The sequence below is a fragment of the Pezoporus wallicus genome, unplaced genomic scaffold (assembly GCF_028554395.1).
Source record: "Pezoporus wallicus isolate ANWC-B61680 ecotype Strahan unplaced genomic scaffold, APGP_CSIRO_Pwel_v1 contig_10810, whole genome shotgun sequence".
NCBI lineage: Eukaryota > Metazoa > Chordata > Aves > Psittaciformes > Psittacidae > Pezoporus > Pezoporus wallicus.
Genome location: NW_026642731.1, coordinates 1,200,229 through 1,216,592, shown reverse-complemented (window position 1 = coordinate 1,216,592; position 16,364 = coordinate 1,200,229). Strand labels below are relative to the sequence as shown.

The 16,364-nt window shown below is 43.4% G+C and overlaps 1 protein-coding gene across 1 annotated transcript in view; it reads left to right on the top strand.

Annotated features, from left to right (window-relative positions):
* RIMS4 (regulating synaptic membrane exocytosis 4) overlaps positions 1-16,364 on the top strand; it is a 53,790-nt gene that overhangs the window by 23,110 nt on the left and 14,316 nt on the right. The window contains exon 2 of the mRNA XM_057432130.1: positions 9,717-9,858. Coding sequence (XP_057288113.1) covers positions 9,717-9,858 — 142 coding nt within the window. The remainder of the gene's footprint in view (positions 1-9,716; positions 9,859-16,364) is intronic.

Sequence of the window (16,364 nt, the reverse complement as noted above, 5' to 3'; positions counted from 1 at the left end):
TTCCCAGGAGCTACTGGGTGAAGAGTAGGACGCTGGGCCAGGCAGGGTCAGTGGGCTCAGAAAGGGCAGCACAGCCTCTGGCAAAGCTTTCTGGCTTAGTGAAGCGTAGGCAGGGCAGCTCTTTCATCTCATGCCAACCTTTTTTACAATGACGCTTTCTGGCTGCTTTATTTTTGGGAAGTCACCTCATTTTTGTAATCTTCTAAACTGAGAGGTGTTCTGCAGCTCAAACTCATTCATATTTCAGATCCTGGACTTAAGCAGCATCCTCAGAGTTATTAACAGTGTGAGATGGACGACAGAATTAGGACAAAGTGCTCTGGTTCAACGCACTTTTAATTAAGTAGAGATCCTCACCTGGCCTTAATAACTCTAGGTTGGTCAGCTGGAGGATTTCTAGCCACTAGAACACAAGTTGGCTCCTCCTCTGGTCCTCCTTTTGTGGAAGAGCAAGAAGAAAGCCCTGGGATGGCCTTGGCAGCCAAACCAGCCACCCAACTTTTGGCTTTTCATGTTTTCCTGATGCCCAGATCATCATAGCTTTGAGAGTTTTGAACTAAGAACAATTAAAACACTGCTGCTCATTGGTACTAGGTCTGACATTTCTCCCAGCTTTTTAGGAATAAATATTACAATAGTAGCTTAAAACCTGTTATTTATTGATATCAATTGCCTGTGGCTGTGACAAATTATCCGTTTGCTGAGCCCATAAGCTAGACCTTCCTTTCCTTGGCATATACTCAGATATAAGACTCCCAGGGTCTCCTGGGGGAGCAAATGTCGGAGGGGGAGTCAAACTCCTAGTGGGGTTTAAACCACAAAGTCCAGTAAGCGGGAAGGCTGGGTCTCCTTCTTATTGTGCAATTGGAATATGTGTGCGTATGTATATGGATATGAGGAAGATGTTCTTTACTGTGAGGGTGATGAGGCATCAAAAGAGGTTGCCCAAAGAAGTGGTGAATGCTCTATCCCTGGCAGTGTTCAAGGCCAGGTTGGACAGGGCTCGGGCCCAACATGGTCTAGTGTGAGGCATCCCTACCTGTGGCAGAGGGGCTGGAACTAGATGATCTTAAGGTCCTTTCCAACGCAAACCGTTCTTTGATGCTGTGATTCTATGGGGTTTTTAAGCCTTCACTCCTTGCCTCAGCATAAAAGAATGAGAGGATGGAGAAAGGTCTTTGATGTGCCTGTCCCAGACATGCACAGCTCCTGGGACAAAAGGTGCAGCATCAGCAGTCCCATGCCTGCCCATCCCTGGGGACCTGGGCCTGCAGAGGGGCTCTGTGCTGGGATTTCATTGCCAGGCTGCTGGAGGAACAGTGCAGCAGTGACTTTCTGTATGCATATGGACATTTCATTTAATGAGGCTCTCCTGCAAAGCATGGCAGACTGGGGAAGAGGGCAGCATGTTCCATTTTCTTATATAAAAGAAAAATGCAGAAGCAGCCATCAGATGAAGCTATTTGGATCCTGCTGCTGCAAACAAAACAGAGACATGGAAAGAATTCTGAAGAGTTGGATCTAGCTGCTAAGAAGTTCCCATGAAATGCTCTGAAAGAAACAGATATTTTTATTAGTTTTATGGCACTGTAACTTTTTTTATGGGTGAAAGCTAAACAATTTTTTATGGTAGTCAAAAAATCTGTTTAAAAAATCACTGTCAGTGGAATATGTATGTTTACCATTTGGTTTGCTCACTTTCTCTCTTGTGTCTGTGAAGGAACAAATCTCAACGTAATTTTCCTGGCTACATTTTAGGTGCAGAACCTTTGCTTTAGACATTTAAAAATGAAAATTTTGGCTGGTTTTTAATACAGATAAATTATCCAAAAGGTCAAAATTAAAAATAGTCTCACGGGAACTATTTAACCTCAAATGGCACAGAATAATATTTCACACTTTCTGAGTTTAAAATATGAAGATGGAGCTCATGAAGATAGGAAGCAAAATCAGTGCTTTACCAGCATTCCACCCAACCTACAAGAAGTGGTAACATCTTACTGGGGGTGGAGACCTACTTAAATACAAACATAGCTGGGTTTCAGACGAGCCTGGAGGAGAAAACACTTACTGCTTTAAAGGAGTTGAGGAGTTTGGGATCTGGGCTGGGTTGTGTGGTGTAGGAACTACAGGCAAGCCTAAAAACTAAAGTGTGGGGTTTGGTGCTTCCCCTGACCACACTGATGGGGTGGGAGAGAAATAGAGGGTTGTCTCCTTGGGGTGGTGGGAGGGAAGGACAGGCTTTGCAGGGGAGTGTCAGATCTGTATTCTGGTTTTGGCATTTATAAGGAAGGAAGAGGAAGAAGGTTAGCTTTGTAGTGCCTAAATTAAGCTGCAGTTAGGCTTGAAATAGGGCTGTTGCTTCATGGAGGCTCACAGAGCTCCTGTGCCAGGCACAGACGTATCATGAGCTGCCCTTCTGCAGGCCAGAGGAAGTTTTCTGCTGTGCATCTTGAACTCAGTAGGTAAAGAAGGGAGGCAGCCTCTGAGACTGCTGCCAGGTGCCTGTTTAGTAAAAATAACCTTGGGGATGATTTTTGGTCCTCTTTTAATGGTGGGGAGGAAGAAGAGAAAATGATGGGTTCAGGGGGGAGTTGGTTTGATGGTCATACATCTGGGCATGGGTGCAACCCCTGCCTTTTGGTGTGAATGAGGAAGGACAGGGTTGAACATCAGAATGAGAGAAAGCATTTTAGTGCTAAAACACCATAGTGGCCCAGAGCAGTGGGATGTGTTGGTGACTGTAGCAGGAGTTTGGAGGTGTTTCACTGACATCTCCTTGGCTGCCCGCACAGGTAGCGTGTCGTGGCCCCGCTCTGCAATCAATGGGTCTCTGTAGCTCTCACAACAATACAAATAGTTGCTAATTTTACTATTTTCTGGCTCTCCCAAGAAGAGTTGACTGATCTTTCCCAACCCTTTGGGTGTACTTAGTCCGTACACATAAGAATTAACACATTGAAATATTTTCTTCTTCCATCCCATGGAAGACTTTCTGCTTAATATGGAAAGAAAGGGTGTAATTTTATTAGTGTCTGAAAGTAGGACAAGGGGAACGAAGCAAACAGCCTGATTAGTGCCCCTGCTTATCCCCAGCCATTTTCTGTCATTTCTGGTGTATTATTCAGGCTGTGATGATAGCCTGGCATGTTCTGGAGCACACAGTACAAACTGCCTCTCTTTAGGTGCTCATAATTCACACTCCATTAGGATGTCGATGTAGGGAATACTTGGCAGGATGTCAGAGCTTGCTGGGCATGAGGAGATTGAGTTCATCTCGTTAAACTGCATTCTGAAGTGACAATCCAGTATTTATATGGGCTTTTTTTCCTCAGCAGTAGCATCCTCTCAGGAGAGCAGCATGGCTTGTTCTGAACAGAGATACTGATGTAAAAGGGTTGTGGTGCCCACCCCAACAGCCGCTCTGCTCAGCATGTGCCAGGCTGCTGCAGGTGTTGGATGTTCATGCAAGGCTGCGGGAAGACTTTTCCCCCTTTTTGGAGCTGAACAATAGAATTCTTTTATTCATCTTGGAATTGATTCATGGCACATGCATCTTAGCACACGTCTGTAGGGATTCAGCATCTGACTAAACAGAAATAAATCTTCTATTTTAAAACCCATTAGGAACAACAATGCAGTGGCAGAGTTTGAAGCGGAGAAGTTAATGTGCTGGCTCTTTGCTCAGAGTATTTAAGTAGTAGCTAAAATAATCAGCACTTCAGTCTCACAGGGTGCTGAGCTGAGGCTCCCACTGCTGCTTTTTGACCACAGATGTGCCAAAGACCAGCAGTTGGACTTGGGGCCACCTTCTGAATCTCAACAGGTGATAATATGTACAATTAGGAATGATAATATGTGTGGGTTTGGTGTTTTCCCTTTTTCATTTTCAGCCCCAAACTGACATGCATCATCTTTTCTCTGGGGCAGATCTTCATGGAGAAGAAAGGAAGAGTCATCTCTGGTTTTGATCTGAAGAGTGAAGTTAGTGGCTGTGGAAAATGAAAGGGCTGGTTGAGTCCATGTTTGAGGGAAGGATAGAGCAGGCAGATCCAGTGTAAATCACTGCATAGCTCAGGGTATATCTCTTTTGCAGCCAGGCAGGTCCTGTCCTGCTCAAACAGATACCCCTGGTACCCCTGGATGCTGTATGCAGATGCACTCAGGATTGCAGGTATTCATCCCTCTCATCTCTATATGAGCTACAACTTGCTCTGAAGGGTACATTGACAATGCCACATGGGTTTCTCTCTGTTTCCTTTCTGGTATTGTCAATTTTCTGTGCTTCCTAAGTGCTGGTTTCTACCTCATTTTGGAGCAAAGCCGATAATTCACTTGCTGAGGACCCCAGGTGCGAAGCCGAAGAGCAGAGCCTGCCCAGGTCGATACCCTGCAGCATGTATGGATGCAAGTCGATGCGCACTGCTTGGTTTGGGGAAGAAAAACAATAGATATGCAGCCTCTTTGCTCAAGCTTGGACTGGTCTTTTCTGGAAAACTCAAAATGTTCCCTTTTCTAGATCTTTGCAACAGGAACAAATGAAAGTAAGCATCCAACTGATATTCCCTTTGCACCCCAACATAAAGTTTAGGAAGGAAATAAGCTAACCAGGCTGCTTTGCTAACCCCTTCATGTGTATGGGGTAGCCTGCATCAGTGCTGTGTGGCCATGTGCTTTGGGTACCATATTCTATGTTTGGAAGCAGTTGGTTAATTTAAGAGCAAAGCTGATTGAGTTGAAATTCAGTCAATTCCTAATCTCAGGGTTAAATCAATATCAATTAAAGTATGGGAGGGTCCCTAGCATATGCATCATGCTGATTTCTTTTTGTGTTGGTAGTATCCAGGAAACTGAGCAAACATGGGGAGAAAATTGAGAACAAAAAAGAACAGAGAAGGAAAGTACCAAATACCTTGATGGGGGAAAAGGAAGTGAGAAGAGAGGAGGTAGTGTAAGGACAACAGTGAAAGATGCACACTGTCCCTTAGAAATGTCAACTCAATAAGCATCTATCTCAGAGTAATTCTGTATAAGAGTAATAATAACATAATGGCGACCTTGTGATGAGCTAGTGCAGAACTCGCGTGGATTTTTCAAGACTTGATGGCCTCTGAGCACAGAAAAACCTGTCAGCAGCTGAAAGGGCTTTGAAGAGTTGTGTGTTAGACTGACAACAGAATAGGATGTGAGAAATGGTGACTCTTTCCTTGGGGCAGAGAAGGGGATGCAGCCATTCTTATTTACTTCATACCCCTGAGATTAAGGCAAATACAGTTCTTGGTGGTAGTCAGTTCTGCCACAGGAGTGACATCAGCCTTGAGAAGAGCTGCCTTGGCAGCTGAAAACGTATTTAAGGAGTGGAACTCTCCAAAGGATGCCCTGTTCTGCAGGGCACTCACACAGTCACCTTATTCCTATTTGCCAATTACTGGGCTGTCTGGAGGGAACTTTTTGTCAGTTGGTCTCAGACAGAATTAGGGGAAACATAATGAGGTCCAATTAATAACGAACAAAATAATTAGATATAATTAATATTAGTCAGGAAGGATTTAAGGAAAATGGGTCTTGTCAGACTTTTTTTTTTCATTGAGTTTAAGTAGAAGCAGGTATCTGGGTAAATGTAGTAAGTATTGTCAGGGTTTTGTCCTAGAACAACATGACCCTAAAAAATATGATAGTGACAAATAGATTAAAAACTTGCTTCACGTTTCATAGAGCCATTGGTAAGGAAAAGCCTCAAAGGGAGGAGGATCTTTTGAAGGCCTAATGCTATTCAGCATTTTCATTTGATTTGGAACAAGTATGAGTTTAAGCCTCACTAAATTCACAGGTGATAGGCACATTAGAAAAGCAGTAAATAGTATTGAGGGTGCAAAAGTTGCATAGAACTGTTGGGACTTTTTTCTCTCTCTCCAAATATAATGTGTTTTCTTGCATATTTCTCAATATAAACTTCTACAAGGTTGTAGCAGCAGGACAGATAGGGACTGCACAGCGACCAGGTGGGGTGCAGTGCTGCGCTAAGAGCTTACTGTAGTCTTGGGAGATGCAACCAGAAGCTGTGAAGATGAGAGTACAAGTTGATTTTTACCTCTGCATGTGTTTTTGCACTAAAACGGAGTCTCCAGTTCTCCCATGTGCATTCTCAAAAGGGCATTTAAAACCTGGGAAGGTCATTAGAAAGATTCAAGGGCAGGATTAAAAAATGCCAGAGCATGAGGACCATAAAGAGCTCAGTCTCTTTAACTTGTCAGAAAAGATTGAGAGGTGACTTGATTCTACACTGCAGCAGACTTTTTATAGCGAGAACACAAAATAGTCCTTGCAGTAGAGAAGGGCATTAAAAACCTGATGGGTGAAAGCTGAAACCAGGCAAAGTTAAGTCACATCTCTAAATGTCAGGTAGTAAAATAAAGGGCACGGGCAAATGGCAGATACTTCATCTCTTGGTATCTTCAAATCCACAGTAGATGGCTTTTAGAAGATATTCTTAGGCCAAGTGTAAATTGTTTGGCTGAACAGAGCAAAATCTAAGCGCCTGTCAGCAGAGAACTTGGCAAAGTGTCTGCTGGTTCCTTCTGGTTCTTGGCATCTTTGAGGTGATGTGTATCTTCATCCTGAATATTTGAGCAAAAAATGTCGTCTTCCCAATGTCATCCTGAAGCAGAACCTGCTCTTCAGCTGCATGCTGCACTGCAGGCCTGACCCGCTGCTTAACCTTTGCCATTTACTGCTTAATTGGAAAAGGTGCAGGGAATAAATCTGGAGGCATGCAGAAAATGTCGATCAACTCTTACTTATTCCAGATACTGCTAGAATTAAGACAAATGTTTTTACCACAACACCCACATAGGTGCATATCATTTACCTTCTTCATATGCAAAGGTGTTGAAGCACAATATTTCAGGTAAGGGAGAAGGCACAACCCCTATGCCATGCTCAACACTGACCAGAAAAGGTTGCTAGTGGGCGACTGTGAAGTGTTTTCACTCTGCAGATGAGCAGTGCAGCTTTGTCCACGTTTAGTTCCTTTGTGTGATGATCCTTTCCAGGGGTACTGCTACTGATCTATCCTTCCCACTGAAGGGGTTAAAACACTGTGTTTTTATTACATGCTCATTACAGGTAAAATTTAACCAAAGGGGTTATATGAATAGTTTAAGAACCTGTGTCACATTTCTAATGGTGTCAGTGGTGCTTGTGCTGATCTCTTACCCTCTTTTAGTCTCCACTCTGGCCGCAGTGGTTTGGGAGCTTGTCTTTTTGGCAAAACATGCTACTTCCCTCCTATTCAGGGGAAACTTATGGCAAAAAGAGACTGGAGGGGAAAAAGGCTGGCGAAACCTTTCTCCAGAATAATGGGAGATGGTTTCCGAGATGCAAGAATTGCTGTGCATCTCTGTCTGGAAGGCGAGGGAGGAACAAAGGATTCCTGTCATCTTTCCTGTCGTCATCTTTTTCAGAGTTTCTCCATTGCTTTTTAATGAGAATATCCATGTCATAGCTGTAAAAGCAATGAGAAATACTAGAAAAGCACCCACTCATAGAAAGCCAGCAGTGCAAGGCTGTTCATGGGATATTACAGCTGATCTTGCCCTGTGCCAGCTGAATCATCTCCAATGCAGGACTCTGGTGCTGCCCCTTGTCTGTGGTGCTGCCTTTCCTTGTCTTTGGGGCCTTCTGCTTTATGTCCTTACCTTTGTCTCAGGAGTTGGCCAATAGAAGTCATCAAGTACCTTGGGTTGCTCTTAAGCCTTGCTCTGCCCCAATACTCTCATTTGTTGCCAGATGTGGATAGAGAGTCTTCTAAGTATGAATGTCTTATTAGATTGGGGAAATAAGAGATTTTTCTAAACAGATATTGCATCGTTGGGCAACTGGGCATTTTTGTTTCCTACATTTATGTCATGTGCTGCTTTGACTCTTGTTTGCATACCAAGGCTCTTTTAAGGACTAACCTAAAAGGTGCAGAAGGATGAGCGTTCTAAGAGTGCAGGCTTGAAGGAGGGATGGACATTGATGGATGTAGATGACTAAAATATTGTTTGTGGAGCCAAATGTGAGGCAGATTAAATGGACCATAAAAGCTTCTCACAAGTCTGTGGGATGCTCCTGGAAGGGAAACCCCATACAGCAACGAGGCATGTAGATGGTGCACCAAAGGCAACTGTTCTGCAGTGATTGGGGCCATTTCACGAGCTTTGCTTTTGTTGGTGCCTGTATTGTTACTCTTGCCTGAAGGTTTGGATTTTGGAAGCACATTAAAAATATGTTTTATGTTTGTGTGACTTCCTGATTTGTACAGTGTGCTTCATACATTGCTCTAGGCACACAAACAATACAAACTGTAGTTAATGTTAACCCAGAACATGCGTATTCTATCCTTTCAGCCCATGGGGACGTGCGTACACATGCTGCACCATATGTGGGGACAGCAGCTGGTACAGAGCCCTGGAGCCAACACTTTCACCCAGTTGGAAACCTCATAATACCAAAGGAAAAGGGACTTTATAGCTGTATTTATAACAGAATTTTTGTCTTGCATTTCAGAGTAGGTATAATTTGAGAAATAGAATAGAAAACATTTGATATCTTACTTGTTCACATCAAGATCTAAAGTGAAATGCTCTGGGAGCAATAGTTGGCTGCCTTTTCTCCCCTTTTGTTCCTAGATGGGGATGGTCGAACATCTAAAGAAAAGTATTTTAAGTCAAGCAGCTTGCTACACAAATAAGAACATACTGTGTGGATTAGACAAGCTCTTACAGATATCCTCATACTTCCAAAGCAGTTGGGAAAGAATAGTTTCTTTAACATTTGGGGATCCCAAGTTCTCTAGACTCTGCAGCTGGGTCATTTCTTCTCAGGGGTGGTAGTCAAAAAGCTGGTGGTTTCTGAGAGCACTATGGGTCTGAAGTTTGGTTGCCTGAATCCAATGGGGAGACATCTTTAAAGGATGTAGATAATTCTGCTTTGTTCAGAAAGCTTGTAGCAGATGTGTTTCAGGATGAATGCTGTATGTGGGATGGAATCTGGAGCTTCCGAACACCAGCTAAAGCAATTAATAGTAATGGTATTCATTACATATTCATTACATAACATGGTTTGTTCTAAGAAACAGACTGCTTGAGGTGGAGGATGAAAATAGCAGCTGTTAATTTCAGAGGGCTGAGCCTCTGAAGACTGCACCCAGGAGGAACCAGAACCTCCTGAATTCCCTTTGCACTGTGGCTGAGGGCAAGCAGAGGGGAATAGTCCTCTCCAGGGTCTTCCACTGCTGGTGCCTTTCCAGGTGCCGTCGTGGAACATTTTGACAATACTCAACCATTCCCCTATAGCCCATCTTGGAGGGGTTCTGCCTTCCCACCGCCTCTGGTGCTGCCTCGCCTTTTTCTTTCCTCTGCTCTCTTGATGCTCATGAGGACTTGCGGCTCTTTGCTGCTCTGCACAGTCTAAGCAGCAACATGGGATTTAGGAAACGTTTTGAGGTATGGTCAGGCTGCATGCCTTGGCTATGCCCATGGTTACTGCTGTTCCCAGGCTGGGTAGCTCCACATACAGCCTTTCTGCCTTCATGCACCAGCACTCCGTGCATAATTCATTGGTACAAATGGTTTGAGTAGGTAGAGTAGTGTGTATGTTTTGAGTATCTGTTTGCCACTGCAAAAGGCTCTGGGAGCAATAGCTAACTGCCTTTTCTCCCCTTTTGTTCCTAGATGGGGATGGTCGAAGACTCAAAGGAGCCATCCAGAGGAGCACAGAAACTGGGCTGGCTGTTGAAATGCCGAGCCGGACCGTCCGTCAAGCCAGCCATGAGTCCATTGAGGACAGCATGAACAGCTATGGATCGGAGGGAAAGTAAGTCATGGAAAGGGAGCTGAGTAATCACTTGTGGGATGCACTGTGCCTCTTATACCTATTAATTTTCCTCCAGCATGATAGATGATGTGGTTTTCTGACTTGCCTATGCTGCAGGTGTACTGCCCATTCAATTAGAGCAGGTCTTTCTGCCTGCATAGCTGGTATATGCTTTAGCTGTTTATATACTTTTTTTTAGTGTCCTCATTATTCTGAGCTGAAGGAGATACCCATTACTTTTAACTGCTTTGCCTTTAGAAGAATAACTTAGGATGAATAGCTGAGACTCATTACTGGTAATAAATTATAAGCCAGTAGTTTTTAATATTGCACAATAGTTGTCCATCTCACCTGTATCAACATAGCCTTTTGGTCTGGGGGGGAACAGGTGCCAAGGTGATGAGAAGGATGCAAGTAGCAAAATCACCATTTTGATATCAAAATATATATATATAAGCGCCTATGTATACTTTTGGTAATAAACCTTTTGTTTCATCTCAGTGTCATAAAATAATGTGTTTGGAAAAGGCTTTTGATCCTGTGAAAAGTTCTAACTCATTTTGTTGCATTGAGGTTTTATGCAAAGAAGGGGATCCTTAGGCCAGAATCTTGGGGTCTGACTTGTCACCAGTTCTGGTTTTTATATGTCCATTACTTGCAACCATTTCTGGAGATTATAATAATTTTATTAAGATGACCATTCATGGGACTCTTTGGAGGCAAAACCCCTTCAAGTATTTAAGAAAGGAGGTAATATATCCTACCAGATTCCGTGCTTCTAGGTATAGGCCAGAATGTTTGTACTTAAAATGTGCTCTGTTTAAGCCAAACACCACACTTAGCATTGTTCTGTACACTCTCTCTAGTCTTTTGTGATATTCCAAGTACACTGTACTGCTAAAATGCTGAGATAGTTCAAAGATGCTCTCAATTAATGTGATTCTGGTGTTAAATAAGTAACAGGCTGTAAATTAAGAGAGACTTTCTTTAGCTTTGGAAGTAGGCTAATCCTGAAAAGGCATCATAGATCTGTGCTGAAGGTTGGAAATAGTAATGAGGCACAGGCTGTGATAGCAGTCTTGTCACTCCAAAGCTGTGATGTACCTTATCTTTTCCGTGAGCTGCTGTCTCCAGGGAAATATTCCTGCTACACCAGCACAGTCCTGTGGCTTGGAGTTCTGCATCCGCTACGAGATGGAGAGGATTAGCGATTAAGTTCAGTCCCTTGGCAATACAGGGCAAGAATCTGCTTTCATGCACGGTAGAATTCCTTCCTTTTTGAGTTTACATAGCTTACCATCATGGGAAGGGATATAATTCTCTGAAAGGTCTATCATTGTCTTATCATTGCATACACTGGCTGCTTTCATTGGGCTTTCCTAGAAAGAGAGTATTTCTGCCAACAAAATACAAGTTGTTGTTTTACCCTGAAGGCAGGCGGCGTGTAGCTATCAGCTCAATGAAGAAAGGAAAATCCTGTCTTGCAATCCAAATGTCTGTATTAGAACAAGTCTAACATTTGGTATTCCAACCTCGAACGCTGCCGGAACATCTTTGCCAGCCCCTCTGCCAGGGATGGGATGGTTTCTGATCTTACTTCTCTGAAAAGTGTGATTAAGTGGTTCCTGGACACTTTATTCCTGGGTAGGAGAATTGATCTCTTCTGGAAAACCAATGGGAATCGCAGTTGTCTGTCTTGAGCCATAAGTGATAAGCAAAGAGGGCCGAGAGTACAAAGAGCTGGGAAGGCTCTTTTCTCTTGAAACGTGGTGGGAGGAGAGTTTCTTTGCTTTCTTTTCCTGCATCAAAGAAAGGAATTGTTTGGGGAATAGCTTTGAGGGATAGAGGATAGAAATGTATTCTTCTAAATCACATTCCTCTTGACCTCTCTCATTTATTGTAGTGCTGTTCCCAGGGAGCAAAACGAAGATTCATATGACTGTGTTAGCTGTGGCAAGTTTATTTTCTTTGTAATGCTGGGTTTCTGACTGCTGCAGATACCCCTTAGGTCAGAGACAGTTTTCACCAGTGACTGTCAGAAACCCAGTTTTCAGCAAGACAAAAGCCCTAGTTCTTCCTGCCCGTGCATCTCTTCAGTGTACTCACACAGGGAAGAAAATGGATTCAAAACCTCATCTTCCAAGAGGACTTGTTTCTCAACGTCTCAACATCCGTATGTTTTCATAATCCTTTTCAATTTAAGGACTAAAAGGACAACTTCCAAAGGTGGCACACTGACATGATCAAAGATTTGGTGAAACTTTAATGCCTGAGTACCTGCTCTCAGTAATACAAACATGCTTTTAAAAAGTGATGCTTTCATGTTTGTTGCTACAGCTGCTCTGTGCCGGTGCAAAGTACCGCACTCAGAGAATGTTTTGTAGTGTGTGATTTTGAGGAATGCTGCTTTTCATGAGAATACCACCAGAGTGCATGAACTGCAGTTGTTTTTTCTTCTTTTTATGGGGAAGCTTATTATGTAGAGATATACTTCTCCTTAGATATGCTAGGCCCTCCTTCAACAAAATGCAGCCTTTAGGTTTTCACCTGAAGATGAAGTGCCCTGAAGATTAGCTGGTCTAAAAGATGCATCTCCCAGAATGAATACAATAAAACTCAATGTGAGAATTTATAGAAGGGAGAGGCTGTATTTATGCTAAACACAACTGTTCCCAGTCATTCACGCTTCTAGGTGTCACTCGCCTGGGGGTCTTGCTCTTTTTGATCTCCATAGATCTTGAGCAGTACCATTATCTTTGTTTCCTTGTTTTGGGGGATCTTTATGGCTACAGCCTGCCTTCAGATAGGCTATGGAAGTGAGACGCTCTCTAAGCTTGTTCTCCCCCTGTTGTTGGAGGACAAGTCTGCTGCTGATAGGTTGGTTGTTTCACATGCATGGATGTTTCCATTCATAATACATCCAGACCAATCTTAGCACCGGTTACAAATATCTACAGCAGTGAGGGTTTTCTTCAATGTATGTACTAAAAAAATCTGCATGGGAGGACATTACCCAAGTGCCTGCCAGTCTCAGGACACCAAGAATACTGCAAGGATAAAATTCTGAATATAGGCATAACTTGCCAACAAACCCCTGAGATTCAGCAGAGATCTCCAGCTCCATCCTGGCTATTGCACGACCTGTGTCTTGTTTTGGCTGGGTTTTGCTACAGCTGCATGAGGCTGTAACGCATTCAGAAAGCAATAGATTCTGGATTTGTGTATAACTTACTCTTGCCAACCTCTTTTCTTGGTGAAAATGGAGCAGAAGACAAAAATGGACTTGGAACAAAAGACTGCTAGCTGCCATAGGCCTTAGTAAGTGGTACTCGTCGGTTTCTTTGTTCTCCCTGGCTACTGAAGAGATAATTAAGTTATGGAGAGCTAAGGTGATTTTTACCTTAGAAGAGCACAGCAGGTGATGACTAGCAGACTTAAAGGATTGTTCTTATATTATCTGAGTCTGTGCCTGTCCACCAGGAAGCATCTTCTTGTTAGCCATATCATTTCTCCCATTGTGAAGGCAGGATCCGCCTGAACCCACTGCTGTGAGGAGGGCAGGAGCAGAACTCAGCGTGGCATGTGTACTGCTGTCACGAGCACCTCGCACCTCTTGGCTTTGTTCTGCCTCGTGCTGTTCCTGCAAGCTACAGCATGTACCAGTTCTCCCAAGTACGCACACAGGGCTGATGTGAACCAGTGCTGGGACTTGGGCAGGTAGTTCTCCCAGCCTTTCTCTGCTTCACTATGGAGCAATAACTAAAAGAATGCTGGAGAAAATATTGGTTTGGCTTGTGGCCATGTGAAAATTCACTTTCCTTCACCAAAAATTATCCATCAACAATGGAGAATTACCAAAAGAACTGATTCTTAAACACACCATTCAAGAGATCTGTGTTGTGGCTACTCACTGAACATCTCTTTTTTGGTATCCAAAGCCAAAGGACTTCTAGACTCTTTTATAGCAAATTGTCTTTAGGGCTCTCCTTTTAGAATCATAGTCCTTTTAAAAAATGTAATGAAATGTGTTGTTAATACAGTTCAGGCTATAAGGAGCCTTTTGTGATGGAAGCTGGAAAGGACATGGGGATTGCTTCTGTAATACACCAAGAAATTAGTCAACCTGTTCAGCAACAGCACATCCTCTGTGCTCTTAAGCTTGACCAGCACCGCTCAGAAAGGATGCAACCTTGGGAGCTGTAGTTACAGTAGTAAATAGAGTGAATCCCACCTTCAGCAGCCTCTTGGGAAGAGGCAGAATAGCTCCCTGAAGGCAGGTAGCTATTTTTTATTCAGTATGTCTGAGATGAGTAGTGATTGCTAAATATGGAGCCAGCCTGATAAGGTGGGGAAGGGAGTGGGGGAGGTCTTTGTACATAATTGACTGCGTAGTTTTTATAGCACTGTTTAGGTGGCAGAATTCATACAGCAGACGGAATGGGATACTGGAGTGGAGTACAGTGTGTTACAGCACATAAGACAGCACATCACAGTGCTAAAAATGTTATGGAAAGCGGAGTGGTCAGGAGAGAAGCAGCTGGCTGAGCAGCAGAGGTGAGGTATTGCCTATTGGGCGGGGGGAGGGGGATAGGCTGAGTTTGGGTCCTGCAGGGATAGATGTTCATAGAAAACCTTTCCAGCCAAAGCGAAGGCTCTTGCAGCATTCACATCATCTTTGACAGGGTGAGGGGCTGTGTGTGCCTGACAGTGCAGGTAGATGTGTACTGCATTAATCATACCTCATGTGCACCATAAATATTTTAGATAGGAGCAGTTGACGTTAAATTAACCAGTTCTGCCTTCCTCCTTAGCTAATAGATATCTACTTGGTTTCTGCCTGTAAGATGCAATTTAAAAGACCTTAACATGCAATATGGATGAGTGTGATTGTTACACAGTACATTACTGCTCCCTGAAATTGGAGTTCTGATGGGGGTTTTTATCCTCAGATAAAAAAACTGTCAAATACGTTATCAGTCTCAGAGGAGATTTTTCTCCCTCCCCTTTTCTTCTGGATGAAGGAAGTTTGTGTTGCTGCCCCTGGCTTTTAAAGACAGAGCTGGAGATCTTAGCTATGCATTAGATGTAGGTATATAGCAAATTTATTAGTTGAGCTGTGCAAGTCAATGAGGTTCAGTTGCATGGCTGTGTTTAGGCAACTTGCTTATTAATTGCAACATTTTGCCCTAAGATAAAAGAAAAGAAGTCTTTTAGGAAATATTTATGATAACAGAACAATAATTTCTGATCCCTGGGCTCAGACACATCCCATGTATATACTAGACACAGTGGAATACCTCTAAGGACCTTTGAATTGATGGTGAATGGGCGGCTGTGTGGATAGTGTGAATAAATCCATGAAAAGCACGAGGCAAAATGTTACCTTCTGAAAATAGCTGTTCTCTGGGGGTGCCAGGGGGTGGCTGTGTTGAAGCTGTCTGTCTTCACCGCTATCCCACCTGGCTGAACGCACTGCAGCAGAGCACTGCTGCTCTGCATAGGTCAGGATGTGCAAGTGTAGTAGAGGCAGTGATGCTGGTTTGGTCCAAGGGGGAGGACACAAAGGCTTCTCATAATAACCCTTCTCTTGACAGAGCTCCTCAACAGAAAGGTGTTAAACCCAGCCTGTGAATGGAGCAGATTAATACCTCACTCTACGTTTTTTCTGCACAGACCTAGCAGCCATTTTATGGCTGTTACAAGTTGGTACAGTCAAGACCAGTCCCAAAGTCTTGTAAGATAGAAGTAAAAATCACTGTATCAAGGGCAAAAGAAAGGAAATAGGCTGCTCTGTGCTTCAAACTGATAACTCACAAGTGGTGTTGAGGACTGATGTGCAAAGTGGAGGGACTATAAGATTTAGAAGGAAAGAGTAAAGCAAAGCAGAGGAATAAATTCTCCAGGGAGGGATTATAAGAACAGGTTAGACAAGCAGCTGTCATAAATGATGTAAATAAGGTTGCTCTGGCCTTGGGACCAGGGTGTGGACTGGGTGACTGGAGATGTTGCCTTCCCGTATTTCCTGTGAGTTTTGCAAGGTTTTGACAAGCCAACACTTGCAGCAGCATAATGGTATATACTTGACATACAGATCCCAGAAGCAATGTAAAAATAGATTTAGAAAAGAGGTCAGACAAACTCTGCATGGACAGGAAAAGAAATTAATGATACATTTTCCCTAAATGTGTCTGTGCTGTTACATGCTCTGCATGCTAATGTGCAGTGAATGGTGGGTAAGCAGAGCCACGTATGCGGTTGAGAGGGATCAGCATAGGAGCTCTGACTGTTCTTTATACCATTTTGTATTGAAACCAGCATTGTCCATTTAGGCATTCAAACCCTCATCAGTTTACAGGCAAACTTTGAAAAGCTAGTTCTCCATCTGAATATCTATGAAGAGCAGCAGCAATCGTGCTGTGAAGGAAGCAACTGCATGATGCTTCTTTGTATGTGAAGAGGGAGGGCACAGATCTTTGCAGCGGGTACACCAGAAAACGCTGCTACCT